The sequence below is a fragment of the Onychostoma macrolepis genome, chromosome 05 (genome assembly GCF_012432095.1).
Source record: "Onychostoma macrolepis isolate SWU-2019 chromosome 05, ASM1243209v1, whole genome shotgun sequence".
Classification (NCBI taxonomy): domain Eukaryota; kingdom Metazoa; phylum Chordata; class Actinopteri; order Cypriniformes; family Cyprinidae; genus Onychostoma; species Onychostoma macrolepis.
Genome location: NC_081159.1, coordinates 29326640 through 29354447, shown reverse-complemented (window position 1 = coordinate 29354447; position 27808 = coordinate 29326640). Strand labels below are relative to the sequence as shown.

Below are 27808 nucleotides of genomic sequence, written 5' to 3'. Positions count from 1 at the left end.
CACTATAAATCGAAGTGAAATCGAAATCGCGATCAGGCAAAAGCTTTGATTGTTGTGCGTATCTTTCAGTGAAGCACGGTTCTGTGATCAGCAGTAAATCTCCCTCTGAAGGCCAGAGGGCGCTCTCGTGCAGAAACTCCAAATACATCCCGAAGAAGAAATTAACCCAGGAAATGCCTAACATTAGCTGAATAAACAGAACATTTAAGTGCTTTCATTGATTCAACGTGACTTATAAATACAAGACTACGACAATATATGGTTTATCTGAGTTATTATAATTTTCATTATAATAAAGTATATTTATAATGCAATGCCTTTGTCACTGCTTAGAATAAGGCACGCAACATATTTCATAGTATTCTGTGTAAGAAGCCACATCATCTCACAGAAGGATTTATTTGAAACACTCGACTGATGTTATGAAGTGAGTTTGAAGTAAAAACGTTATTAAATATGGTATTTTCACATGCTTTCAGATAAGAGCAGAATTTACTACACCGAGCCGTAGTTCACTGAGAAGCTACGCAAACAGCTATCATTATGGCGAATAATTTCTTCGATTTCATAATTGTGAAATTATTTTTTTTATGCGTTACTTGTCAGTGAGTGAACTATGGCTCTGTGTAGTAAATACTGCTCCATCAGCAGGTGATGGAGATTTACTGCTAATTAAAGAACCGGCTTTACTGACAAAATGTGCATGGAAATTGCTTTCGATTTATAATCGTGCAGCCGTAGTTCAAATGTTAATATATGACCTTGGACCACAAAACCAGTCTTAAGTTGCACAGGTATATTGTAGCAATAGCCAAAAATACATTGTATGGGTAAAAATTATCGATGTTTGTTTTATGCGAAGTAAAGATCATGTTCCATTAAGATATTTAGTAAATTTTCTGCTGTAAATATATCAAAACTTAACTTTGATCAGTAATATGCATAGCTAAGAACTTCATTTGGACAACTTTAAAGGCGATTTTCTCAGTATTTAGATTTTTTTGCTCCATCAGATTCCAGATTTTCAAATAGTTGTATCTCCGCCCAATATTGTCCTAACAAACCATACATCAATGGAAAGCTGATTTATTCAGCTTTCAGATGATGTATGAATCTCAATTTCGAAAAATTGACCCTTATGACTGGTTTTGTGATCCAGGGTCACATGGTTTGCCGTTATCTGCTGGCGTGTATGATGACGCGCACACGTACACGTACTTACACAACCATTGACGGTTAGTTTTTGGAAGTACTCCACAGTATTTGGAAGAATTTGGTGAGTAACTTTCATATTCTTTAGTTGCTTTGAGATTCACGTTGATCGTATTGTTTCGAATTTGTAACACGTTGCCTATAGTTGGGCAGTGTACGTGTAGTGTGCGGGTGCTCGAGTGAGTTGCCATTTTTACTCTCGCTGGGAGAGTCAGGAAACAAGATACATTGCTCTCAGCTGCCGTTTGATTTATTTGAATCGGTTTAGATCGTTTTTGTGGTAGCTATAAAGACACTTGATGAAGTCCTCTAGCGTAATCTGTTGGTTTTGATAATTAATAACATTGAATGTTTTAGTGGCTGTAACTCGGCAACATATTTTTGTCAACACCCAGGTGAACACGCAACCTATCATTTAGGCCTAGACTAGATATGACTTTGAACAAACACGGAATTTTTGTGATTTTTATTTACTTGAATTGAATTAAGTTGTGGGCAATTTAAGGTAGAAAACGTTGAACAAGTCTGCGAGTTGATGTTGTGGTTTAAAACAGAGCTGATCATACTTCCTACAGCATACTTCCTTTATTGACTAAAAGGAAATTGTAATAGGTAAAAACGTACTATCCAGTGCATAGCTTAAGATCTATAGCAATCACTTTCTAAATAATGCACTTTCTTTATAAAATGATGTTAGACCATATGGAAAACAGCATTACTTTACCTCAGCAAATGGACTAATAGATTAAGAAAGGGTTTGTTTCATATTAAAAGGAGTAGTTAAATAAGAACAATAAAAAAAAAATCTCCTCCCTCCTATGAATTTTGTGAAACACACAAGGTGATATTTTACTAAATGTTCAAGCTGCTATTTAACAGTTGAAGCAGATAGTAACTTGTGGCTGACAAGCTCCAAAAAGGACATACAAGTACCAATTTAACTCCGTTACACTCGAGTGGTCCGCTACCAGGCCAAGGGGGGTAGTGGCGAAGAGTTGTTAAGACTAGAGTTGGTCATATTTGTTATATTCACTGTAAAACCAAGATGTATAGTTATCATCATGGTACTTAATAAGCACTTGCTTGACCAATACAAAATAGGTGTCATTTTAAAGCTTTACAGTGATGACCAACTCTTAACAATTGCTTTTAAATTTTAACATCTGAAATATTAAAGGTGCTCCATTTTCATAGCGTGAAAAAATGACTCAATCTACTTGAAAACTGCAAAAGCATCATACATAACAGATAGTCTTGTGTCATGGTTGAAAAGTTCTCAATCTCCAGAATATAAAAATCATAGGCCTACTTGTTTCAGGTATTTGTTTCTGACCAAACTATATTGAGTTTTTGTATGAAAAATCGTGTGCTGACGTACAGTATCTACTTGAAGGTTTTGTGCCACATTTTGGTTTAAAATATTTTAGAACATTAGTAAACTATAGTACAACCCCAATTCCAGAAAAGTTAGGCTGTTTTGTGAAATGCCTTAAAATCAAGAATATGTTATTTGTTTTTCGACGGGGGAAAAAGTTCCAGAGATTCACCTCATGCGGCCATCATCCTACACACAGGTTACTCTCACTGACCGCTATCCGGAGGAGGAGTCATGTGACTCGTTACGCACTTCACTGCTCACAACTGAGGGAGTCCGGCACTTTCCGTCTTTGACGACACGTAAAAAAACTGCGCATACCGCAGGAACGTTATAACAGAAAATTTTAGTGGTTTTGAAACCGTGAATTTTCCAAAACGCGGTATACCTTGAAACCGGTTATCGTCCCATGCCTAGTGCTAATGAAGGACAGACAGGTAAGGAGGGTCAACTAATGATGAGCTAATGATGACAGGAACAAGAACAACCAAATATGGGCACATGAGGGAGAAAACGCAACAGAACGTCCATAACTGACATATGCACACCTGAATATAAGAGGTTTTTCACTTCCAGCTTTCATGGACAACCATATATCACTTTTAAATGATTAAACACAAAATTAATAGTAAATTAATATACTATTAATATTCGCTTGATTGATGTGGTTTGGAATTGGTAAAATTTGCTTGGAAAAAAAAGAAAAAAGACCAGAATATCAACGTGCTTAATTATGCACTGTATAATGAGTGTGTTGTAGGTTTGTGTTTTATTGGTTTTCTCCCCTCTTCCCACCTTCTACACTCCCACTTTTGCAAAGCTTTACATGCTCATTTATTGAGTCTTTTTGAAATCTGAGGTGTGAACGACCAGTGCTAAAACAGGGGGGTTTCATGACACTTTAACTGCTAGGGGTGTAAAGCCCGGGACACACCAAGCCAACTGTTAGGCGTCAGGCCGTTGGTGAGCGTCTGTCGGGCTAGTTTGTTGGGTGTGTTCCACTCGTTGGGCTCACGTCGGCGGTAGTTGGCGTCGGGACCATCGGTGAGAGAGAGAACTCTGAATGGATGTTCAGTTTAGCAAACGAGTCCATGCAGGAGAATTACAGCAAAAGTGATGAAGAGGGGCAAGTAAATGAAGGCCCCTCCCACGATTGTTGATTGACAGTAGTGTTTCAGCACAGACTGGACTGGTTTCTTACCTTAGGCCTGCCCTCAGTGAGCTGTCATTTCACCGTCAGAGCAGATGTAGACAAGAATTTACGTTTCTAATCTGCGTATTACTGCAGGTGCATGTCACGTCATACGTACGTCTCGAGCACATGCACACTTTAGTCAGAGCGCCAATAATGCGATTGTGTTTACATGCCTTTATATTTCGATTAAAATTGGAGTATGCCACCTTTGTTAATACAATTAAGCTTGCTCCGATTATGAGCTTAATCGCGTTATTTAGATCGAAGTATTGCATTTACAAGAGATAAAGTTTAAGGTCCTTGCAAACCGAGACCGAAATTTTAATATGCGTTTTTTTTTTTTCGTGTTCGTCCTCCTTTCCTATCAAAATGCTTGCTACGGATGCGAAAATGCAGAAAATCGAACTTGATCCAAATTTTTTTATGATGGACAAAAGTTTTGGAGGCAGTGTGTAAACTTGATTGACACAACGTGAGGTCGTATTTATTTTTTAACATGCGAAAATTTCGGACTCGGTGTGCAATGACCGTGTACTATTCTGATGACAATTCGCATACCGCTGACCCTCGCATATGTGTAAAAAAGTGAAGTATACTATCATTATAAAGTATAAAAATCAGAATTGGCAAAAAATGGTATCGGCAGGTCACACACACAAAAAAAAAATCAGAATTTGAAATTGGTTGAGAACATTGCAATTGGTGCATCTCTAGTCTTGGATGAAAGTCTTGATGGTTCAATGGTGTTGGAGTCAAGTTCTTCTGGGTTGAAGAGTGACGAACTCCAAAGATTATTCTGACTTGGTGGTGGTTGGGAGAGTTCTCTCCTAGGTGGAGTGTAGCAACTTTTGAGTCCTGCTGGTGTGGAGGAGGTCCCATCGCGGTTGGACTGGATGTCTCCAGTCTCTTCCACACAGCAACCAAAAGAAGGGTCCAAGAGTGACCAGAGAGAAGAAGAGTGAGGTCACTCTGATAGTTTCCATTAACTTCTGTGGAGGTCACACCTCCAGGGGGTCAGTGAGCCATTTTTGGGGAATTAAGCAAGAGTTAACTCTCCCTAAATTCCTTGGAGTTGTAAATCTTATATTTTAATGTTTCCTTGCTGCTGTGGTAACCAGTGGCCTGGGGGTAGTTCACAGACATCACGGCACCAATTCCAGTTGTCTGGTGAGGGGTCTGTTGGGCTATTTGTTAAATATAACTTAATGTGTCTGATTTGTACACTAGTTACACTGTGCACACAATAATGCAGGCTTATTATATTATAGTGTTTTCTAATGAAGTAAAAAATTAACATCGGTTTCACATTCTGGTGTGGCTCCATTTCCAAGTCCAACCCTACAATTTTTTTTTATATGGTTGAATGTCCTCTTTCACTCATAAATATTTCTCATAATGGAAGATAAATTAATTGTAAATGCAATTTCATGTTGACTTTATACAAAGGTGTTAAAACGCGTCTGCCATTTATTCTGCTAAATCTTGCTTTTATTTATTTAATTTATTTTTTTACAGATGATCAGCACTGCTGGCACTGTGGGTAAATGGAAGGCAATGGCACGTCCATCTTTACCTTCGTCATTGGACTCCACATTACCTGGGATATCTCGAGAAGTGCTGTCTGTGTCCATGGAACCAAAATATCAATGTCAGCAGTGCAAAGAGATTCTTAGGAAACCTTTCCAAGCACAGTGTGGACATCGCTTCTGTGTGTTCTGTTTCAAACAACTCACCAGGTACCCAGGGCAACCCTCTGCCTCTTGCTCAGCATTTATTGCCACCCTCTCCATGGACATTCCCAATCCCTTTAATCTACCACTGCACTGTAGCTAGATGGAAAAATGTCCCTCCTTTCGCTTGATGTTGATCCACTCTTTTGCCTCTTAACCCAAAGGGTTCTCCTTCAATCTGGATATACTATCTTCACTTACCTCTGTGGATATGTCCTAGGATATTTTCAATCTTTGGTGAGCTTTACCTTGGTGTCAGTCGTTTGGCTATAGTTTTTTGTCAACTTTATAGTGATTTTATACTATTAGGACAAGTATTTTTTATGATACAACTAGCGCTGTCAAACGATTAATCGCGATTAATCGTATCCAAAATAAAAGTTTTTATTTACATAATATATCTGTGTGTACTGTTTATATTTATGTATCTATAAATACACACACATACAGTATATATTTTGAAAATATGTATGTGTATGTACATGTACATATTTATAGTCATATAATTTATATTATATATAAATATATTTAATATATAAACGTTACATTTTTCTTAAATATATTCATTCATCGGTGTGTAATTTATATATATATATATATATATAAATAAAATATTATACACACATACACAGTACACACACATACTATGTAAACAAAAACCTTTATTTTGGATGCGATTAATCATTTGACAATACTAGATATAATTAATATTATGTCTGAAAACAAGATTTATGTGCTTCAAAAAAAAAGAAAGGAAAAAAGAAAATAATTCATGAATGTAAATTACATTTTCTGTTTTGAGAATCTGTATAGAAGATTGATGATCAAAGAAAAATGAAATAAAACCTAAATTATTATTAAATAGAACTAAACTGTTAAGCATTAAACGAAGACTTGTCTTAATGTCTTAAGTGAAAATCATGTAGTGCTCTGTCTGCCTGTAATCATAATTTATAAATATAAAGAAAATAACTTAAGGCTTATAAGGAAATACCACTGACTACTATTGTATCTAATAAGTCCACAAAGAATTGAAAGTCATATATAATGCATTGCCTAATTGATTGTGCTCAGAATATATCCTTTGAATTCATTAACTTTACCCATCTACAAATTTCACTGTGAGGACAAACTGGGCATGCTGAGGGAAAAAAAAAAAATATATATATATAGGGACTGTAGGGCTGTTTTCCATGTTTCCATAGGGGGAACAAATTAAAATATATTCAGTTTACTAATTTTGATTAATATGATAAAAAAAAATGTAAATGTAAAAAATAAATAAATAACATTCTACATATTCTAACATTCTGTGTTTTGGAGCAGCTCAAGCTGTTTCTCATCACGCTGGGTGAAATACACTGAACTGTGCCTCAAAACACCAGACCGCTGCATGAGCCTATGATACGCAAACTACAGCTCTTGGCTGGATACAGCAAGCCAGAAATTTGCTTTTAGACAAACCAAGTGCCAATCCATTAATCAACACCATTGCTGAGTATTTTCTCCTTAAAACTGTAGTTTTCCATAGGCTGTCTCAAAAACGCAGTTTGAAACGGCCCTTTTTTTGCTACGTCACAAAATTCAATAACCAATCACGTCAAGGGATAGATTTTAGCGAGAAGGCAGCAGGTTAATCCAGTATAAATTATAGCGATCACATGCACAATATACCAATAGGATTACCAGCACAAAGCCAAAAATAAAATAGAGCAAAAACCCACGAAACAGTGGTTTAATGTGAATTTAACCGCTAACTTGAATAATAACCTGTGGCAACGGAGTCAGACCCACCTCTCCTGCATCGACATCTGCACTTTACATGCATATGCTCGCAGGCACGAATTAGAATCACAAACTTGGCTGCATTCGAGTCTTCGAGGCATTTTGAGGACAAAATATCGTCTAGTAAGTAACTTTAACGAATGTTACAGTATCCACTGTAGTTGTCCGCTAGTAAAAACATAATTTTATCAGTCATTATCCGTGGATCAGGAGGCCCTGGCTGGTCTGACTGAGTGGAGGTGGGACTAATTTGCATAGTCATAGATCCACTTATAGTAAATGAGGCAAGGGTGTAGAGTTGCATTCAAGCTATTTTAAGGCATGAGAACATTTTCACAAGAAAAAACATTTCAGTGTGTCATTTTGACGATCAAAGATGACTTTTAAGGGATAACTTTTGACTACAGGTGGACTTTAAGCACTCGTGTGTCCGTTATTATTGATGCGCAAACAAACCTTGTATTTGCGCTCTCGTTGCACTGATCACTGTAACATCGTAATTGTGCTTGAACACAGTTCAGTATATTCACGTAGTTGTCAAAATTATTTACAGCGAATGTTTTATAGCTGATGTTCACCAAAGAAGCGTGTTTTGGAGAAGTTTGTGAGGATCAGTGGTGTTTATGTAGGCTATATATGGGCATCAGACTAACACAGACATGATCGCCTGTTGTGACATAGGAACTATTCATTGATGACGACCACCTTCAGTTTGCTGAGTTTCTACACATTCAGAATGTTTTCTTTAATTTGTATTTTGGTTTATGGTGCTTTTCCATTGCATGGTACGGCACGGTACGGTTCAGTACGGCTCACTTTTGGGGGGTTTCCACTGGGTACAGTACCTGGTAGGGATGTCACGGTACCAAAATTTTTGTATTCGGTACCGATACCAGTGAAAATCCACGGTTCTCGGTACCAATTTCGGTACCAAAGCAAAACACAAAAACATGCTAATTAAAAAACAAAATTTTTTTTAATTAATAAAGTCAAACAAAAATAAAATGTATAAAAATCAATGCCATTCTTTATACTTATTTAAAATTGTGTTTCAAGTTTTTCCGCAAGTAATAAAAGTATGAAAAACAGTAAACAAATTTCACCCAAATTTAATTTGTCTTTTAATTAATGAAATTTAAACTTTTTTTTTTTTTTTTTGGTAAATAAAGGGGATTTAGGCTACTAAAATTAAAACATGGAAGAAATGAATGGCTGTTTCGTTGTCTGTTGAGGAAGTAGACTGTCCTCTCGTTGATAGCCGGGGAGCGGATCCAGCGAGAGCTTGATGGTGCGACGCGGGATTAAAACGCTTTTCAGGGGTCACGGCAGTAGAGGCGGCGCAACTATAATGACACGTGAATAATCCCGCCCACTCTAAAGCAGTACTAAACTGCAGTGGAAATGCAAACCGAGCTGAACTGAGCCGTGCCGAGTCGTACTACGCAGTGGAAAAGCGCCATTAGTGATTCTGAATGGATCCGTATAGTAGTTTATATGCAGTCCTTTGACATCTCCCTGTGGCTTTGTTTGGTATGGCAGGTTGACTTGTACTTATTTGTTAAAGTTTAAGCATTATGTACTTTGAAGTTGTAAAGAATATCTGCAGTGACATTTTTGCAAAATATGTTTGCAAAAAAGAACACTGAATGTTGAACAGTTGAATTTGTTTTGTTTAAAAACAGTTACATGGAATCAAAAAGTAATGACACTAGAATACAAAGGCTTTTGTGAATAGAAAGGTTGGGGGCCCTTGCGGTATTGATTCTGAGAGAAGGTGTGCCTTGGAGTAAAAAAGATTGAGAACCCCTGATTTAATACATTTTAAATTGGAAGGCAATTCACATATCTGTAAATTAGGTGGGCATAATAGGGTCAATTTCTACACCACCTTTGCAATATGAAACGCGTTACAATAACTGCCTTACTTACTATTAATAAGCAGAGAATTAGGAGTTTGAGGCAAAAGTCATAGTTAGTTAATGGTGAGAGTTGATCCCCAAACTAAAGTATGTTTAAAAAACAAAACAAAAAAACAACTCCTTATTTAGAAGTAAAAGGTTATTTTCTATCCTGTTTTTGACCCTCTTTCTGAAACATACTGCTTTGATAGGCATGCCGCATTCAATACTTGGATGTAAACACTTAATGCCATGATTGGGTAATGGTTTTGCATATTAAAACAATAGGTGGATGCTGCTGTGATGTACTCTGAAAACAGCATGGGACATTTTGGTTAAAAATGTATGAATACTCATTACAATCAAATGATCTGTAACAGACAGATAGTGACATTGCTACTCACACTTGTGTGTTGCGAATCCAATATATTTGGCAGTGCATCCTTTTTTATTTTCTGTCTTCCTAAAAAGCTTACATCTAACTGTGTTTTGTTTAAAAACTAATTTGAAGTAAAATGAAGTGAAAAAACAAACGGTGTCTTACTGACTCAGTAACTAATTGTTAGTTTGCGCAAGCGAGAGATGGAGAGGAGGAGCGCTAAAATAAAACCCTGTCCTCTTTTCAATGTTTTGTTTCAGCTGGAAATGCTACCCTTTTGTGCATTCACTGATGGTTCTTTAACAAATATCATTTAATTGAATTTATTTGACTGAATTTATTTAGTTTGTTGAAATGAATTGTTCAGTTCCAATCCACTTGCCAGTTAATTCAGACTCAAAACCGCAACTTGTCCAACTGATAAAATGCTCATTCACCTATAAGCCTCGGAATTTGTAAGGAAGGAAAATTCATGAACGCGCACATTTTACAAAAGGGATTCATTCACCACTGAAAAAATGAGGCGCTCTGTGAATGGCCAATGGGTCCATGTGAGGCTGAGACTAGATTATGTTTGTCATTTTATCTCCCCTCATGGTAAGCAAGATTGCTGTGAAAATTGTCAGTACAGGCTTGTCTGTATATTGATATGACATATCAGTGATGTAAAAATGTTAAAATCTGTATTATAACAAAATATCGTTCACCATCCACCTACAAAATACAAGAATTTAAAGAAAGTTTTACATTTTATTTCATTTTCAGTTGCAAGAAATGTTGACATTTTATATGTATTTGTTTTACCATTTTATTACCTTTACTCTGAAAAGTGCCTCTGGCTGTAGTGATATAGGTATAAGCATGGAAGAACTTTAACCATCATTTACTTGTGGCTCAGATAAATGTCAGTTTGCATACAGCTAGGGTTGTGCAATTAATCGAATTCGATTATCATGCGTATCTCGTCAGTAAAGCCGGTTTCGTGATTAGCAGTAAATCGCCATCACCTGCTTTCAGATGGAGCGGCAGTGAATACACAGAGCCGTAGTTCACTGACAAGCTAGGCAATATCGCGTTCATAATCGAAGACGAATCGCCTTCGATTATGAACGCAGTTTAGCATAGCTTGTCGGTGAACTACGGCTCTGTGTATTAACTGCCGCATGATCGAATTCGATTAATTGCACAGCATTACATACAGCCTTTGAAGCTTTTTATATTGTGTCAGCCAGTATAGGATGTAAATGAGAACATACAATTTGGCGCAATATGTTTTTCCTTCCTCATGTTTCGCTTTTAATTATTATTGCGCACATGCTGCTTTCACTTCAATCTTTCAATTATCAAAGCACTACTTTCTTGTTGCAAATTAAGCTTGAAAGCTTTCTTTGGGTAGACTTAATAAATAGCCCTCAGGTAAGAGAAGGCTGTATATTAATGCTTTCCCAAAACTGTGGTGTTTATAGTGTGCTTAAAGTTTGATCTTGCCTTATTCTGTTTTGAAGGCTGTGCTGTTAAAGTTAAAATCTTTACTGTTAAAATCTTTCCTCTTCATTAGCTCGGGGCCCATACCCTGCGAAGCCTGTCGTGCTGAGGGTATATTCGAAGAGGCAACATCTATACTCAATATTGTAGTAGTAAGTGCTATCATTCTTTTAATTTCCTGCTAGCTCTTATTCAGTGTATACATTCTTGGCAAATGTACATGCACTGGTGTAATGTTTAAAGTGCCTCTATTATGCCATTTTTAAGGTTGCTAGTATTGTTTTATGAGTCTCCTAAAACGCGTTTACATGCATGCAAGGTCAAAAAATTATTCGTAAACGACTCGTGTGAAGCAGTTCGAAGAATCAGTCTCTCTAAACCCCTCCTTTCTGTGAGCCCTCACTGCTGTGATTGGTCAGATGGCGCAGTCCTTTGTGATTGGTCTCCTGCGTACAGCGTGTGTCGGAAACGAAACGCCCATTGCCATACTTGCCAATACATAGAAAAGAAGATGGTATCGATTGTACCTTACCAATTCGAGCCGGAGTCTGATGATGAAACGGTTGAAGTGGCTGATAAACGAGAGACTGATTCGCAAGCACGACTGGAGCAGGACGTTTCTCAGTTGTAAGTGTTAACAAGTTTGTGGTAAATATAAGATGCAATAGCAAGTTGTTTGCGATGTAGAATGTGGGCGGACATTATGCAAATGTATTACTTCGTGGCGTATAGCCGTAACAGAATAAGATTCGAATTCCTGACGACTCGTTTAGGCGATTGCGAGCCGACTTTTTTTTTTTTTTTTTAATTTTTTTTTTTTTTATAGACAATAACTTTATTTATCGTGCACTGTCGGCTTCACAACTTTGCAGATAGTTTGTTCACATACAGCTACATGGCACACTGCATGAAAGGTAATATTCGAAAAGGCATAATAGGGGCACTTTAACAGTTACAGGAATACAGTTTCTAAAGGTATTCATTAATGAAGATAATTCCATGGTCTTTGACTCCCCCATAGGCATTTCCTGATAATGCAGCACGAAGGGAAATTGATGGCTTGCCAGCCAAATGCCCAAATGATGGATGTAGTTGGTCTGGAACATTGAAAGAGTATGAGGTAAGAACATTGTTCACCTGGCTTGTCATATCCGTCATAAAATGTTTTACATTTCTAAATGCCAACTACTATGATGACATTTTCTTGAAACATTTTTAAGTCTAACCCAACAGTTAAGGAAATAAGCTGATGAAAAATATACTGTCGGTTTAAAAAAAAACATCCGCCCATGTCTGTGAGTATGAAAGTCAGCGTTATAGATGGGGGTTGGGTGGAAAGTCCCAAGGCTGCCTGGAAAGTACCGGTGTTACCATGTACAGTGTTAGAAGATAATAAGCTTTTGAAAATTGCTAGTGTAGTAGTTGTCTTTTAAAACTATGCTAAAAGCATAATAACCTTTTACCCTTCTGTGTAATGATAATGGAAATAATTTAGTTCATTTAAAAATTAAGCTTGGAAGGCTTTTTTTGTATTGAAAAAGGGTTTTGTTGTATATTTGGTGAACTGTTTTCAGAGTTTTAAAAAAAAAAAAAAGAAAGAAAAGATTTGAGTAGTTTAAGGCATTCAGAGAGCTGGTGGTTATATAGTGTTATAAGTATATGTGATTGTGTAAGATGAGAGTAATGCTTAAAGTTCAAGTTATTTATATTGCTGACAAAAACTCTTGCCAAGTTTCCATTCTGACTTTCAGTATTGTTTCTGAAAACTTGAAACCTGTTCAAGTGTAACTTGGTTTTTTACTACCGTTTAGCTGGTAAAAGGGTCAGTGTTTAGTGATGAAGTCAGTGTTGAGTATTATTCATAGTTTAGTCAGATCCAGTCAGTGTTGATTCATCTGGTGTGAACACATGGTAACTAGAAATGAAGCAAGAAATTCCCCTAAAGTCTGACCATGTTCTTAGAAAATTTATCTCAGATTGTTTCTTTGATATGTAAATTGATGTGATGACTGACTTGATTCCGATCTTTTTTTATTTTTTATTTTTTTAAACAGATATAACTGCCATTACATTTTCCACACCCTTGGTGTTTAAAGGCCAGTTCACACTGCACTGACAGATGCAGATAAATGGCAACGGACACGTTTGTCAGGTTTTGTCTGATCAGTGCGTTACCCCTGTATGTTGGTGTTGGTTGACGCTTCTCTTCACTGATTGAACATGTTGAATCGGTGTTTGTCAGGTTTTGAGATGTCTGAGAAGTTACGTTCTGTACTTGGTCATCGGTCAGTGTAAGTGTGAATTGGCCTTAGCTCTAGCATTATCGTTTATAAAGTTTGCATAATTAAACAGGACATTTGCACAAAGACACACCCAGGGCCGCTGCTGGCCAAATGGGTGCCCTAAGTAGGATTGTATTGTTGTGGCCCCTCTAAGTATTCTGGAAGTAAAAAAAAAAAAAACACCTACTATAAGGGTCAAAATATAACTTTAATAAAATATAAAAGTAAATAAATAAATTGTAAATAAATTCTATTATTTACAAATTACAATTGTAGCTCTAGACAGTTACCTATGGCTGTTATTTTATTAATACAGTTGTCTGATTTAATTTTATGGTCTCAAGCATTCAGAAATCACGCAAAAGAAAATTTAAGCAGTTTTACTACGAAAACCATGGTTAATTTTTGTAAGGGTTGTGATGTCCACATGTTTTTTGTTGAAGAAATTATAGAGGCTGTGTCATCTATAGCAAAAAGGGGTCCAAAAATTAAAGATTAAGTGGATATTTGAATTAAATGTTTGGTCAATAGCCTATTAAACAAGGATATGATCGTCCTTGCAGGCATTTGTAATAACATGTAATGTTGAAAAAAAACAATAGACCATCACAAAATTTGTATTGGTTTTAATGGAAAATGGACCCTGTTGGTCTCTAATGGTAATTGGTCACCGTCTATTGGTGGCTTGTTACAACCAATAAATCCTAATGGAATATGTCCCAAAACTACAGAAACACACTACAGAAAAATATTTTTTTAATGGTTAAAAGTTGATGGTTTATAATTTTTGTAATGGTATTTGTGATTCATTTGTGATGGTATTACAATTTTCTGTGATTGGTTCTATTGTTTTTTTTTTTTTTCAGCAGGGTTGCCTCATTATTTTTATATAATGCATTTTAAGTCATTTTAAAGGCTGTTGTTGGCTTAGGTTTGTTTTTATAACCACAAAAATATTATTTTAATAATTTGTATATTATTATTTGAAGTTAACAACCATGGTTAATTTGCGGTTACCATGGCTACAAGAACCATGATTTTTTTTTTTTTTTTTTTTGGTTTTATTCGTGTTAAAACCATGGCTAACTTTCATAAGTGAGCATGGAAACTTGGAGAGAATATTAGATGCGTTGGTGGTGGTGAAATTATTACCGACATTCATCAAAAAATGTTTAATTATCCCTTTTGTTGCCGTTTACCCCAATTCACCCTACATCTCAGAATTCTGAAAATGCAAATTAGTATAAATTCTTCTGCGGATGAACTTGTTCTGTCTTGTGACTGTCTTGTCCACAAGGTCATTATGTACTTTCAGCCAGTCATGTCTTGTGATCATTTAGTAACTTAAAAACAGGAAATGCATCTCATAGGAATAAAAGGCATGAACAACAGCTATAAAAGCTATTCATATTCTCAAGATAATATTGAATGGGGCACAATTTAAGAGTTGACTCGTACGCAACAATGTGGTAATTTTTCTTTCAACATAGCATTTAAGATAGACATTTACAGATACTTCTTTTCTTCACTAGGGTCAGCATGAAGGCCGTTGCGACTTTGAACGTGTAAAATGTGAAGCATGTCAAGCACTCATCTTGGTCAGTGAGAAAGACCGTCACAATGAGCGGGAATGCGAGGCCAGAACCCTGAACTGCAAATACTGCAAGGTCACATTTAACTTCAAAGAAATTAAGGTAATCCACATCCTAGAAGTGGCCTATTCTTAAGTTTACCACTGATTGGTCTGTAGTTTGTGTACTTTTAATGTTTGCTGTGTTAACTAGAATTGTGGTGTATAACTGTTACTCCACATATTGATGTGAAAATAAAAGAATCAATTCTTGAAAAATGTTCTTAAATAGACCTATCATGCATATTAAAGTACTGTTTTATTGTAATTAAAGTACCCCTATTATTAAAAAAAACAAAGCACTTGCATCTAATGTTTCCATTTCAGTTTTCACAAAAGAACATGCATGTATGGGATGTGCTTGATGTTAAAAAGAGATGTTCAATGCAATAAGCCATGAAAATATCTCAATGCATTATTCGCGCTGTCTGACACACAGCTGAAGCACATGCACAAAAAGCCACCTCTTTCCTAAATTCAGTTCTCTTTAAAGATGTATTGCACTTAAACGGTCAGATACATCCAGAAATTATTAAAAAATATCTGTCTGTTGGTGAGTATTCATGTAAACATAGTCAGTTGGGGGGGATCTGATGTGTAACATTAAGTCTTAATATAAAAAACCTGCTGCTGTCTGTGTCACTAATATTTACCAAACAACAAAAGAATAGAGGGAATCACTTGCTGATCTTGACTGAGTAATTTTTGTCGTTTTAATAATAATCAGTTTATTTATAATTGGTACACCAAGACTATACAGTAATTTTACAGTAATTTTCTGTATTTCTTACTTGAATGTTTTTAAATGGATGTAAAAAATTAAAAATGTAAAGCACTATTTAATTTATTTCTTATATATTGTATTTGTTATACTGTTTGTTATTTGCATCTTTGTTCTTTTTATTAACAAACATAAAATAAAAAGAACTATATTGCAATTATTAAAATTATTATTAATAAAAGAATCAGAGGAAATGGAAAATGCAAATGAAATGTAAATGAAATGCATAGGGGTTCAAGCACAAAGAGTGAGCAAAATAGTTGATTATCTTTGCTGATTCTCCTTCCTACTCTTTTGTGTCACAGGCCCATGATGAAATATGTCAAAAATTCCCCATGCAATGCAAAGACTGTGGTAAAAAGAAAATCCCCAGAGAGAAGGTTGGTCTGCGTTCTCAGCCATATATTGTTTCTGCTTGAATTACAGTATTTGTCAGTATGAATGTAAACACTCTGTTAAATATATATTAGCCTCTAAAACATGTTTTTTCATTCACACAATGCTTCTAATTATTTGTTGTCATAATCATGTTGACTTTTTTTTTTTTTTTTTCCCTCCTCTTTTTTTTTTTTTTTTTTTTCAGTTTCAAGAGCACATCAAGTCTTGTGCAAAGTCTAAGTCGGCGTGCCAGTTCAGTGAGATTGGCTGCAGGGCAGTGGTGTGTATTTGTTTCTCATAAATGTAGTTAAGTTCAGAATAGAATTGAGGCTGTGCAAGAAATTATTGTTCAAAGGAGATCTACTGCCTATTTGCAGCATAGAAAAAATGCCAAGCATTTCTGGGTTGCTTAGTTTATTAGCTTCTTGAGAAATTAGTGTTGCAGTGTTGGCCAACAGAAAGTATTTTATTTCATTTGTGGTGTTTTGTTACTTTCTGTTAGCTATTCTGAAATGCTTCATAAGGTTCAAAAGCCTTGAAATAATTTGGTCACAATACTTAGAACTATGGCATCTGTTTGAGTCTTTCAGATCATGCTTTGGTTTCTCACACTTTTTTAAAATAGAACCAAACTAATTAAATAGTCTGAAGTGTGGGTTAGAAAAGTCCCAAACTCGATGACATTGCTAGGTATTAAATGTATCATTAGGGGAAATACTTTACAGATGAAAAAAACTAAGTAAGGTAAGGAACTGGTGTAATGTAATTTCACACCTCTGTTCTGTATCGTTGAGATCACAGTTAGTAAGTTCAAATGAAGTATCGCCTACCTCTGAAGACTTTAAGGGAAGTTAAATATTTTCTCCAGTTCACATTTAGACTGGTTTGTGTTTTAAAGAATGTGCCCTCTACTGGTCAGCGAATAAACTGACAAATAAAGAGCTGCAGTAGAAACTTTCATTAACAAACACTACATAATTCTTAACAAATCATTAGTTATTATATATTCATATAGCTTGAAATATTAGATAATATTTTCACACAGTAATACCAGTAAATTGCCGTAAAATTACCAGAACGACTTGACTGGTTAATACAAAAATTCACTGTTCACACAGGCAACGACGCTCTGTCTTTTTACCAGTAAAGCACCATTCATATATCAGTTTCAAATTACCAGTAAATTCTGTGACATCATTAACCAGAAATTACCTCTAAACTGCTGCGCCTCCTGGTGTTGTGTTTGTAAACATGGAGGAATACAGTATTGCGGTTAGTATTTTTGTTGATGTTTTCATTTTTGTGTCAAACATTCAGTAAATACGTCATTGCATTACAATGTTATGATTGAATTTTGAAATTCAATGGCTCTGAATTGGACCACCGTCTTATGTCACAGTGTTCTGACTCATGTGCTCATACCAGTAATCTTCATTCTGCATTCACACAGAGCAGATTACCGGTAATTTACTGGTAATGTTACAATTCTCATACCGGTGATTTGCCAGAACGAATTTACAGGTATTTTTTGGAAAGGTCTATGATCTCTTAATGGTAATTTACCAGGAAAAACTGTTTGTGTGACTGTATTTTGGACTAATATGCTTGTTATTGTTTACTAAAGAACTTATTAAACATTACCTAATGATTAACATATCATTATTTAATGTAAATTAAAAAGCTTACAAATGTCATAATGTTCAATTCTTATGATCATGCACTTTTTAAAAATCTACTAATGAATTTAACAGAAATTATGCAATGATTACAAGTAGTGTTGTCAAAAGACCTGGTACTTCGGTACCAAGTCGGTACTAAAAAAAAATGAAAACGTCACGGTACCAGGTTTTTTTAAAGTACCGGTGGTACCGAGTACCCGGTCAACCCAGTTCTTGACGCATACGGGCCGATGATTTCCGCGATGCAGAGAACGCGGACGGAGTCTCGGAATCCAGTTATAACAACAGAATTTACGGTTTAGCACGCAATGCCACGGAATTTGTCAAAGTTTGGATGAATCAATCAAAAGTAGGTCATTACACTTAAATCAAATCGCGACACGGACTAGTAAATATTAAGTCGCAAAAGTCGATTCAGATATGAATCCCGCATGTTCTGCGAGTCTCTGTGTGAATGAATGAATGGCAGAGATGCGCGTTTTAAAAAAAAAAAAATGTTATTACACACACTGAAGCGCGCGTGATGATCGTGGTGATTTCAGCATCTGCCGTCTCAATGAGGACATAAATACATAAACATCTACAGAACTGCTCTGAGTCACTTCACGAGCATTTTACCGTTTCATTGAGTAAAACCAGCGTCATATCATATAGCTACACATAAAAATAAAAGGTATTCACGTCAAAATAAACGTTTATCTTAAAGACATTGTGCCAGAAATATATTACTATTATTTAGTAGAATGTATGTGATACTATTGAAATAAGTTAATATTTATTTTTAAAGAAATAATCATACAATATTTCTTCCATATCCCCTTTATTTACCAAAAAAATAAAATGTTTAAATTTCATTAATTAAAAGAAAAATTAATTCTGGGTGAAACTTTACTGCTTACTGTTTTTCATACTTTTATTAATTGCGGAAAAACTTGAAACAATTTAAATAAGTATAAAGAATGGCATTGATTTTTGTACATTTTATTTTTGTTTGACTTTATTATTAAAAAGTGTGTTTTTTAATTAGCATGTGGTACTGAGAACCGTGGATTTTCATTGGTATCGGTACCAAATACTGAAATTTTGGTACCGTGACAACACTAATTACAAGCTTATTTTTACTGTAGTTTTGAATGTGAAGAAATTATTCATTCAACTTCAGTTCACATTACCTAATGCTCTTTTTTTACATTTACAAATGTTGTGAAAAAATAGCTTATTTTAGTAATTTTAAGCACTTGTTAACTCATAATTAAAGTCTGTAAAGGTCATATATTGGGTCTTTGTTTGTTGTGTAGACTTCTACCATTTACACATCTTTACAAATCATTTATTAATAAATGTTTGCAGTACCCAGTCTAAAGTTGAGACTATTCATTATTTTTAAATGTTTATAAATATTCACTAATCATTCAGTACCTTTATGGGCATTGGACTTTTAGCTGCTGTTATTTAAGTTTAGCTAAATGCTTGCTAAAGACATAAAACACGTAATTTGAATGCCTTATGTCTCAACACTTATGTTGGTATACTACTGTATAACATTAAACAGAATATTCCTTGAATCATACATTAACAGAAGAAAACAGTTCAGTAAATTCTTGTTCATTTATCAAAGCAATGTAATATAAACAGATTGAACCATGTTCCCTTATAGTAATCAAATTGATCCCTGTAAACTGCTGACCCCTTAACCAACCCAAAAACCTACCCATACTACCAAACCTGCCCCTAATCTTACCCGAATCACACCTCAATAGCAGCAACATTAACAAAAGCTTTTAATTATTATATAACAAATGTTAAAATCATTTGATTTTCAAGAAGGCCTGCTCAGGACAGGACATTTTTCAAAATGAATAAATAATTTGAACATCAAAGAAATGCTTTTACATGATTTTATGTAACCCTTTTTAATATAGTATTAATCTAAATATTTTTGCGTAGGTTGACAATGGTAAGCAGCAGGAGCATGAGCAGACCAGTATGACGGAGCATATGCGTCTCATGCTAGCCGTGCTGTCCTCTGTGCGCCTGCGGGCCGAGGGGGCTGGAGAGTGGCAGGAAGATTCCGGACTGGGATTGTATCGCGGACCTGAAGACGCATCTCCAGCGGGGGCTCATGCTGCTGGCCATAATGCAGGAAGAGGAGGTGGTCCTGGTGTACAGCAGAAAGTCACAGCATTGGAGAACATAGCGTGTGTGTTGAACAGGGAGGTGGAGCGCTCAGCCCTCACCCTCGAGGCACTATCCCGTCAACATCGGCTAGACCAGGAGAAGATAGAGAACTTGTCAAACAAGGTACTACACACACTTTGCAGAAAATTATAGACTTAAATAGTTCAGATAAAACACTCTCTAAGTTGGATTTATAGGATTTTCTTTTCTTTCGGACAGCAGAGATGGTTTTGATGCTCTGCTATGTGTCAGAGCATGATGCGAGGCTCTCACCTTGCAGGTAACACATTATATGACGTATTGACCGATCTTGTTTTATGATATGCTGTTGTAACATTTTACTTCAGGGGATAGTTTGCACAAATTTCATTGTCATATTTTACTCTCCCCCATGTAGTACCAAACCATGTATGCTTTTTTTTTTTTTTTTCCTTCCATGGAACACAAAAGGAGAAATTTTGAAGAACTTTCAATGTAATAAAAATATCTCCAAAAATATACAGAGATAAGTGGTCTATACGACTTCTGAAACTATGATACGAGTAACTGACTGAAATTGAAATCATTCACTGAAAATCTTTTAAAAAATGCCTTTTTAATTTTTTTTTAGAATAAATCTTGAAGCATTCCTTTTAGATAAATGTGCAACAGATGTACATAAAGGTGCATATTGGTGCCTTAGATTAGTAATATGTATCCTTAAGGTACTACTATGAAACTTTTACAGGTAAAAAGCTACACAATTGTTGCTTTAAGTGCACACTATACCCCTAATGGTATTTTTACCTTGAGCGTTGTTGCGTTACATGCGGCTGGGACACAGTTCTGCATTTTCCATGGAAAGAACTGAGTCATCCAGGTTTTGGAACAGCATGGGGGTGTGTAAATGACACTGTTTTTATTTTTGGGTAAACCATCCTTCTGATTTAATAGCTTTGAAAGTCAGTTTGTATAAAAAAAAAAAAAGCTACTACAAAACAGTTCTGTGAAACACGAACGCGTTTTTCTTCCTCCAGCAGAAGAGCCTCCGCTGTCTCTGCCATGAGTCTTCATTCATATGGGACACAAAGTGGAGATCATTCAAGACTTTCTAATAACTGATCAGTTGATTATTGAGCTAAAAGAGTAGTTTAACCAAAAATTAAGATGAAATGATGACAGAAATTGTCCTTTTAAAGGAATAGTTCAACCAACAATGAACATTTGCAGAAAATGTACTCACCCTTAGGCCATCCAAGTTTTAGATGAGTTTATTTCTTCATCAGAAAAGATTTTGCAAAATTGAGCTTTACGGCACTTGTTCACCAGTAGAACCTTTGCAGTGAGTGTGTGTCGTCAGAATGAGAGTCCAAACGACCAAAGTAATCCAGTCGATCAGTTAATGTCTTGTAATGTGGAAGGCTGCTTGTTTGTAAGATCCTCTCGCATCAAAAAATCCACAGACATGTCCTGATTTAGAAGAGATAAAAATAATAATATAGATGGAATATTCTCGTATTTTAGCTGGAAGCAATGGTTTAAAGTTAAAAACACCTTGGTGATTAATTTGTTTATTACAAATGCACATCTTTTCATTCCACAAGATGTTAATTGATGGACTGGAGTCGTGTGGATTATTATATGGTGTATGGTAATTATCATAGAACCATAGACACTACTGAACCAAAGATAAGTTTTTGATACCAGTTTCGCAAACTTTCTTAAATCTAAGACACACAGAATAAAGGTTTATGTGTGTGTATATATATCTATCTATCTATCTCCATCTCCTTTAAATGTTAGTATCTAATTACATTATTACAATAACATTGCTGTTTGGCGGTTTCTTAACCATGTTTCTCATTTGTGTTTGGTGACTCTTGAAGGTGCGACAGCTAGAACGGACTTTAACCATGCGAGATCTGCAGTTAGCAGAATCAGAGCAGACATTGCGGGAGCTGCAGTTTTGTACATACGATGGAGTTTTCATTTGGAAAATAGCAGACTTCTCTCGTCGCAGACAAGAGGCAGTGGGGGGCCGGGCACCTGCCATGTTCTCACCTGGTAAGTCTAAGATCAAATTAAAGGACTGTTGCAGGTTCAGTACAGGTTAAGCTTGATTGACAGCATTTCCTGCATTTAGTCGATTCTGTTTATTGGTATTTTAATATTTCTATGTGTTGTTGTAAATATTTATTGACTTATAAAAGGGGTGATTATATGAAAATAATCAATTCTAATAATATAATTGAAAATTATTTTCAACACCGTTATCACATGCTGATGATTGAACTTATCTAGTGTCCTGGGAATGTTCTAGGGTCAATACAAAATATTTGCATTTTGTAAACTGAAAGTACAACTTGTCTGGTTTCATTCTGAGGGCCTTGACCCTTTGTGGTACAATGCCCCGACTTGGAAATTTTTCAAGCTTATTTGAAGGTTGTTTATGTAGCTGACTAGTCATGGTCCTTTTATGACATTTGGATCTTCCCTCTGTTCCCAGAACTGCTCACTTTCACTTTTGTCATTCAAGAGCCCTGTGGTCTCTCTAGCCAACCTGAAATTTACTGAAAAACTTAGACATTCTGCTTACTATCGTCTGGAAAAAGTTAGGGGATTATTTTTTGTAAGAAATACAAAATGACAACATTTATAATGTTACACGCAGTTTAAAATGTTGAAAAATATGCATCACAGTTTCCATCATATTATTCAGCAGCACTGCACTATTTTTTTATTTGTTACTTGAGCCTCAAATCAACATATTAGAATAATTTCTGAAGGGTCTTGTGGCACTGAAGACTGGAGTAATGGCTGCTTTGCCTTCAAAAATTCAGCTTTGCCTTCAAAAATAAATTACTTTTTAATATATATCAAAAGAAACAGCTATTTTAAGTTGTAGTAATATTTTATAATATTACTGTTTCAAGTAGATTTTTGAGAATATTACCCACCTCAACTTTTCAACGTGTGTATAAACACACACAGACACACACACACACACACACACACACACACACACACTTGATAACTTGATATAAGTGATATAATTATACCAATTAAATCATTTCAATTATATCAATTAATTTAAATTATTCTTGGCATAAATTATTTTTTTAATTATATCATTATATTTTTAACCATGTAAAAACTCTGTGTTATTTGTCTCTTATGTCAAAGTAAAGTTCAGTTCAATCTGTTAATTAAACAATCTGAGAAGCAGTTTTAAATATTTGGGAGTCTTTGAGTTGTTGGGAATGATTTCTTCACATTCAGTTTTGACCCAGCTTTTACCATTTTTCTTTCTTTTTCTAGCGTTCTACTCCAGTAAATATGGGTATAAGATGTGTCTGCGACTCTACCTGAACGGTGACGGCACAGGCCGGGGCACTCACCTTTCTCTATTCTTTGTGGTCATGAGGGGCAAATATGATGCACTGCTGAAGTGGCCCTTTAGCCAGAAGGTAAACGATCTGATGCTATTTTACTTTCTCTTTTGGGCTTTTACTTGGTCTTTCCTTTTCATATTTTTATTTAGTGATGTGATACTGACTAAAGCATCACAGTACCACTTGTGTTGTTTGGATGCAGACTTTTATAACAGGGACTGAATATTGTGGCTATTCTGTTGTACTCTACAATTTATATAAATATATTGTATTGAATATTACATGTACAATACACTGTTACGGAGAATAGCAAGTACATGTAGTTATATTAATTACATGTAGCAAGTAATATTTCTGCTTACGTGTAGGCATACCCTGTAGCAACATCACCCTAAAATGGTGTAACCCAGAATACTAAGCCGTGGAGAGGTTGTATTATGTAAGGTTTAGTATTCTGGGTTACACCATTTTAGGGTGATGTTGCTACAGGGTATGCCTACATGTAAGCAGAAATATTACTTGCTACATGTAATTAATATAACTACATGAACTTGCTATAGGGTTTATGCTTGGGCTAGGGTTTGGTTTATGGTTAGTTACTTGTAATTGTGCTTAATTTACCATTATTTTTACAGCAAGTATGTGAAGTGTCTAACTACATTATCTTTTAGGCCTGTTTCACACCGCATGCATAACGTAAGAGGCGCATATTTTTTTCTGCACCTATTTTAACAGGTTAGAGCATTTACACTGCATGCACCGGTGTAGCAGGAGCAAAGCAGAAGTGGCAGTGCTGTGATCGTCTTTATTGAATTAAAGCCACAGTGCATTGTTCTTGGTTAAAATAGACCTCAGTTGCCATGAAAACGAACAAATTCCCCTGAAAATTTTTGCCATGAAACAAATTGTGCTGTGGAAAAAAAACTAAATTTAAAATACATGAAAACTCACCATTGCCAGGATAGGAGTTTTTGCCCAAACTTCAATGGCCTGTTTTAAAGGATTAAAGCTAGAGGTATAACTTTAAGATCACTTTCGTAATATAAATTACATACACAGCGTTTTATATGCATATGTGTGCAGGACAGTAGGAAGGGAACACGTTCGCATCACAGCAAAATATGCTGCCCATCAATAAAAGCACGTGGTCAGAGGAGAACACCTGAAAAACCGAGTGGAAGATACACTGCAGTTCAGCCAGTGTGAAAGCATGCTGCTCCTGTTCTGCATGCAAACAGCTCCTGTGCTGCCTTCACTCTGCTTGTGAATCCAGTGTGAAACAGGCTTTCAGAACATGAGCTTGGCATTACATGGATTGTAATTCCTGTCACTCTCCTGTTCTCTCCTTCCAGGTGACATTGATGTTGTTGGACCAGAACAACAGAGAGCACATCATTGATGCCTTTAGGCCTGACGTGAGCTCCACATCCTTCCAGAGACCCATCAGTGAGATGAACATAGCCAGTGGTTGTCCTCTTTTCTGCCCTCTAGCCAAGCTGGCAGGCAAAAGCTCATATCTGAGAGATGACACCATATTTATTAAAGCCATAGTTGACCTCACCGGTTTATAAAGCTTTGGAATTATTCATAATAATAATAATAATAATAATAATAGATGTTGTTGTTGTTGTTGTTGTTGTTTATTATTATTATATCTCAGCTGCGGAAGCCAAAAAATTTAAATATGATATAATATAAATAATAATATAAATGAAAATAACATATTATATATTGATTTATTTTGAGAAATATAAATTCAATTATAGCAATATTATTATGTGCATGTGGAGTGGCTGTGCTCAAACAGACTTCCACTCCAATAATTGCACTATTTTGGTATAACCGAATAAATATGTATCTGAATATTTAAAACAAAATATAATGTGTACTAATGTGTTTTATATAAATATATATTTAAATATTTTAACTATACCTACTCTTAGTAATGTATGTAATATAGAAATATGACAATACAATAAAAGCCAGGTGCAAGTATGCCATATTATGTAAAACTACGGAGTGAGTTTTAGCTAGTCATCTAACTTCATGTGTGGCCTCTAAGCAAGATCCACTTCAGTTTGCATATAAGAGAAATAGCGGCACAGACGATGCGGTTACTAAACATCTTACAAATCCTAAAGGATATGCTAGGATTCTATTCGTAGATTTCAGTTCAGCTTTTAATTCAATGAAGACGCATCTTCTTTTAAAAAGGCTAGTGGATCTTAATATTAATCAAGGGCTCGTCCTTTTGGATTAGAAATTTTCTTTCTTGTCATCCACAAAGAGTCTGTGTTAGAGGGGTGATGTCTGATGTGCTCACTGTGAGCAATGGTTGCCCACAAGGTTGTGTTCTCTCCCCTGTGCTGTTGTAAGCACATCTTGGAACTTGTGTATAAATCCATTGTTGAAAGTGTTTTAACCTTTCATCTTTCTGTCTGGTATGAGCATCTAAATTGCAGACTCAAGAACAAACTTTCCAGAATTGCATCCTCAGCCAAAAAAATAATTGGCAGGCCTCAGAATCACTTAACACAAGTTTAGGTAGAAAGGACAAAGAAGGCGGTGAGAGTTATTCTTGCAGATGGCTCTCATCCTCTTTTCAGGCAGTTTGAGCTCTTGAAGTCAGGTAGACGTTATAGAGTCCCTCTAGCAAGTAAAAATGTGTTTAAGAGGTCCTTCATCCCCAATGCAATTAGAATCATTAACTCAGAAACTTTTTAATTTTATCCTTTTATTTTCGTTTTGTTTTGGATATGATTTATTTCGTTTTGTAGTAATTCAAAGCTTTCTATAGATATATTCATGTCTGTAAGGGAAATATTCACTGAGTTACGGTTCATTTTTGACTAGAAGCGCATCCTTTTAGTTTTCTTTATTTTAGAAAAGCACGTTTTCTTGATATTGTGAGTGCACACACATAAAAATATACCCTTTACAGTTCCGAACGATGTATTATTATTATTATTACCTTTATGAGCAACAATTACTGCGTATTTAATTTTTCCACTGATGTCCTGAAGCGCGCTTCAGCTTCAACTCTCGGTGCAAACGATTGGATATGCACCTAATAGTGCACATTTATTTAGGTTAAATATTTAAACTAACATTTTGATATGCTTTGAGTATTTCATATCTATAGATTTTATTTTTGGCAAGTCGTAATTACAGCATTGTATGACATTGTCTCATATGATGCTCATAAGTTTCTTCATATTGCGTTTTTCTCATGACAGCAAATCAGTAAAAGAATAAAAATTTAACTAAGAAAGATCTCCATGATTAGCCTGTTTTTGCACTTCCTGTTTTTCCCTGCTTGAGAATTTCTGTCCAATGAATGGATGACCTTGGCACACGTGTGCTTTTGTTTACAATTTCTGGTTCACTTGCAAAAAGGGCAGTGTGAAAGCGAACCGCACCAAACAAAACAAAAAAAAATCAACATTTTATTTGGTCCGGACCAAAGCATGTGAACTAGTGGACTTTCCTGGTGTGAAGTCACCAGTCTGCTTTTATTTTACTAATTTGACTATCTTAATAATGGAGAACCTGTGAAACCTATTAGCGAAGCTGTGTGAATCATTTAGATTATAGAAATGAATCATTGTGTTTATTCTTTTAAACAAGCTCTTGGATACAGCATGTGCGTGAGGCTACAATATTTAAAAATTCACTTAGAAACCTTAGCAGGGCTGAAAATGCATCTTGACTAACCAGTGCTTAGATTCACTGTATTACTGGCCCATTTGTAAACATCATCTGATCTTGGGTCCGGCTCTTTTTGTTTGGGTTTGAGCATTGAATGGCTACAAAGGATAAGAGATGCAGACGTTTGATCAGCTTCAAACCCTTATAAAAGGGACCGGTGTTTTTTTCTGTAACATCATTATACACTAGGTTAGCATGGGATGTTTTCTGAGTTAAAAGGTGAATTAGTTGCAGTATAAATCCTGCTGCTGGTAAATAACTCCAAGTACTTGTTGAAACATGGTTGTTTTAGTGGAAAGGAGAGAAAAAGAGGAAAGCGAGAGAGAGAAAAAAATATCAAAATCTGATCAATATGTAGCTCTTTTTAAAATTAAATTCTTTACTATTTAGCTGTCATTTATTGAATTGTATTTTATCTATCAGTTATATAGCAGATCAGTCAAGTGGGGTTTTTTGTATTTGTTTACATATTAATATACACTTTATTTTATTAGCATGAATTTATAGTACTAGAGAGCTATTATAATAAAATGTTTGTTTCTTCTGTCATCTGACTACTGTGTCGGGTTCAGTATCTAATAATTCTTATATATTCAATGTATGATTTGTTTGAAATGCTATATATCCATTTGTAACATCAATAAACCGCTTATGATTAGTTCTCTAAAGAGTTATGAATATTTTATCCAGTCCTAGTCTTGAGTAAAAATACAAACGTGGGATATAGAAACACTATGAAATT

At 35.4% G+C, this 27808-nt stretch overlaps 1 protein-coding gene across 2 annotated transcripts; it reads left to right on the top strand.

The window, feature by feature from the left end:
* Positions 1 to 407: 407 nt before the first annotated feature.
* Positions 408 to 27620, top strand: traf2b (Tnf receptor-associated factor 2b). 2 transcript variants are annotated; one of them, XM_058774560.1, is made up of 12 exons: positions 699 to 794; positions 1160 to 1276; positions 5298 to 5518; positions 11133 to 11211; positions 12081 to 12179; positions 14874 to 15035; positions 16058 to 16132; positions 16336 to 16410; positions 19757 to 20110; positions 21853 to 22030; positions 23285 to 23433; positions 24711 to 27620. In XM_058774560.1, exons 3-12 carry the CDS (start codon positions 5298 to 5300, stop codon positions 24927 to 24929), a joined length of 1611 nt encoding a protein of 536 aa, XP_058630543.1. In that variant the 5' UTR covers positions 699 to 794; positions 1160 to 1276; the 3' UTR covers positions 24930 to 27620. The 2 variants fall into 2 exon arrangements, with proteins under 2 accessions (XP_058630544.1, XP_058630543.1); XM_058774561.1 differs by lacking the exons at positions 699 to 794; positions 1160 to 1276 and adding an exon at positions 408 to 427.
* Positions 27621 to 27808: the final 188 nt, after the last annotated feature.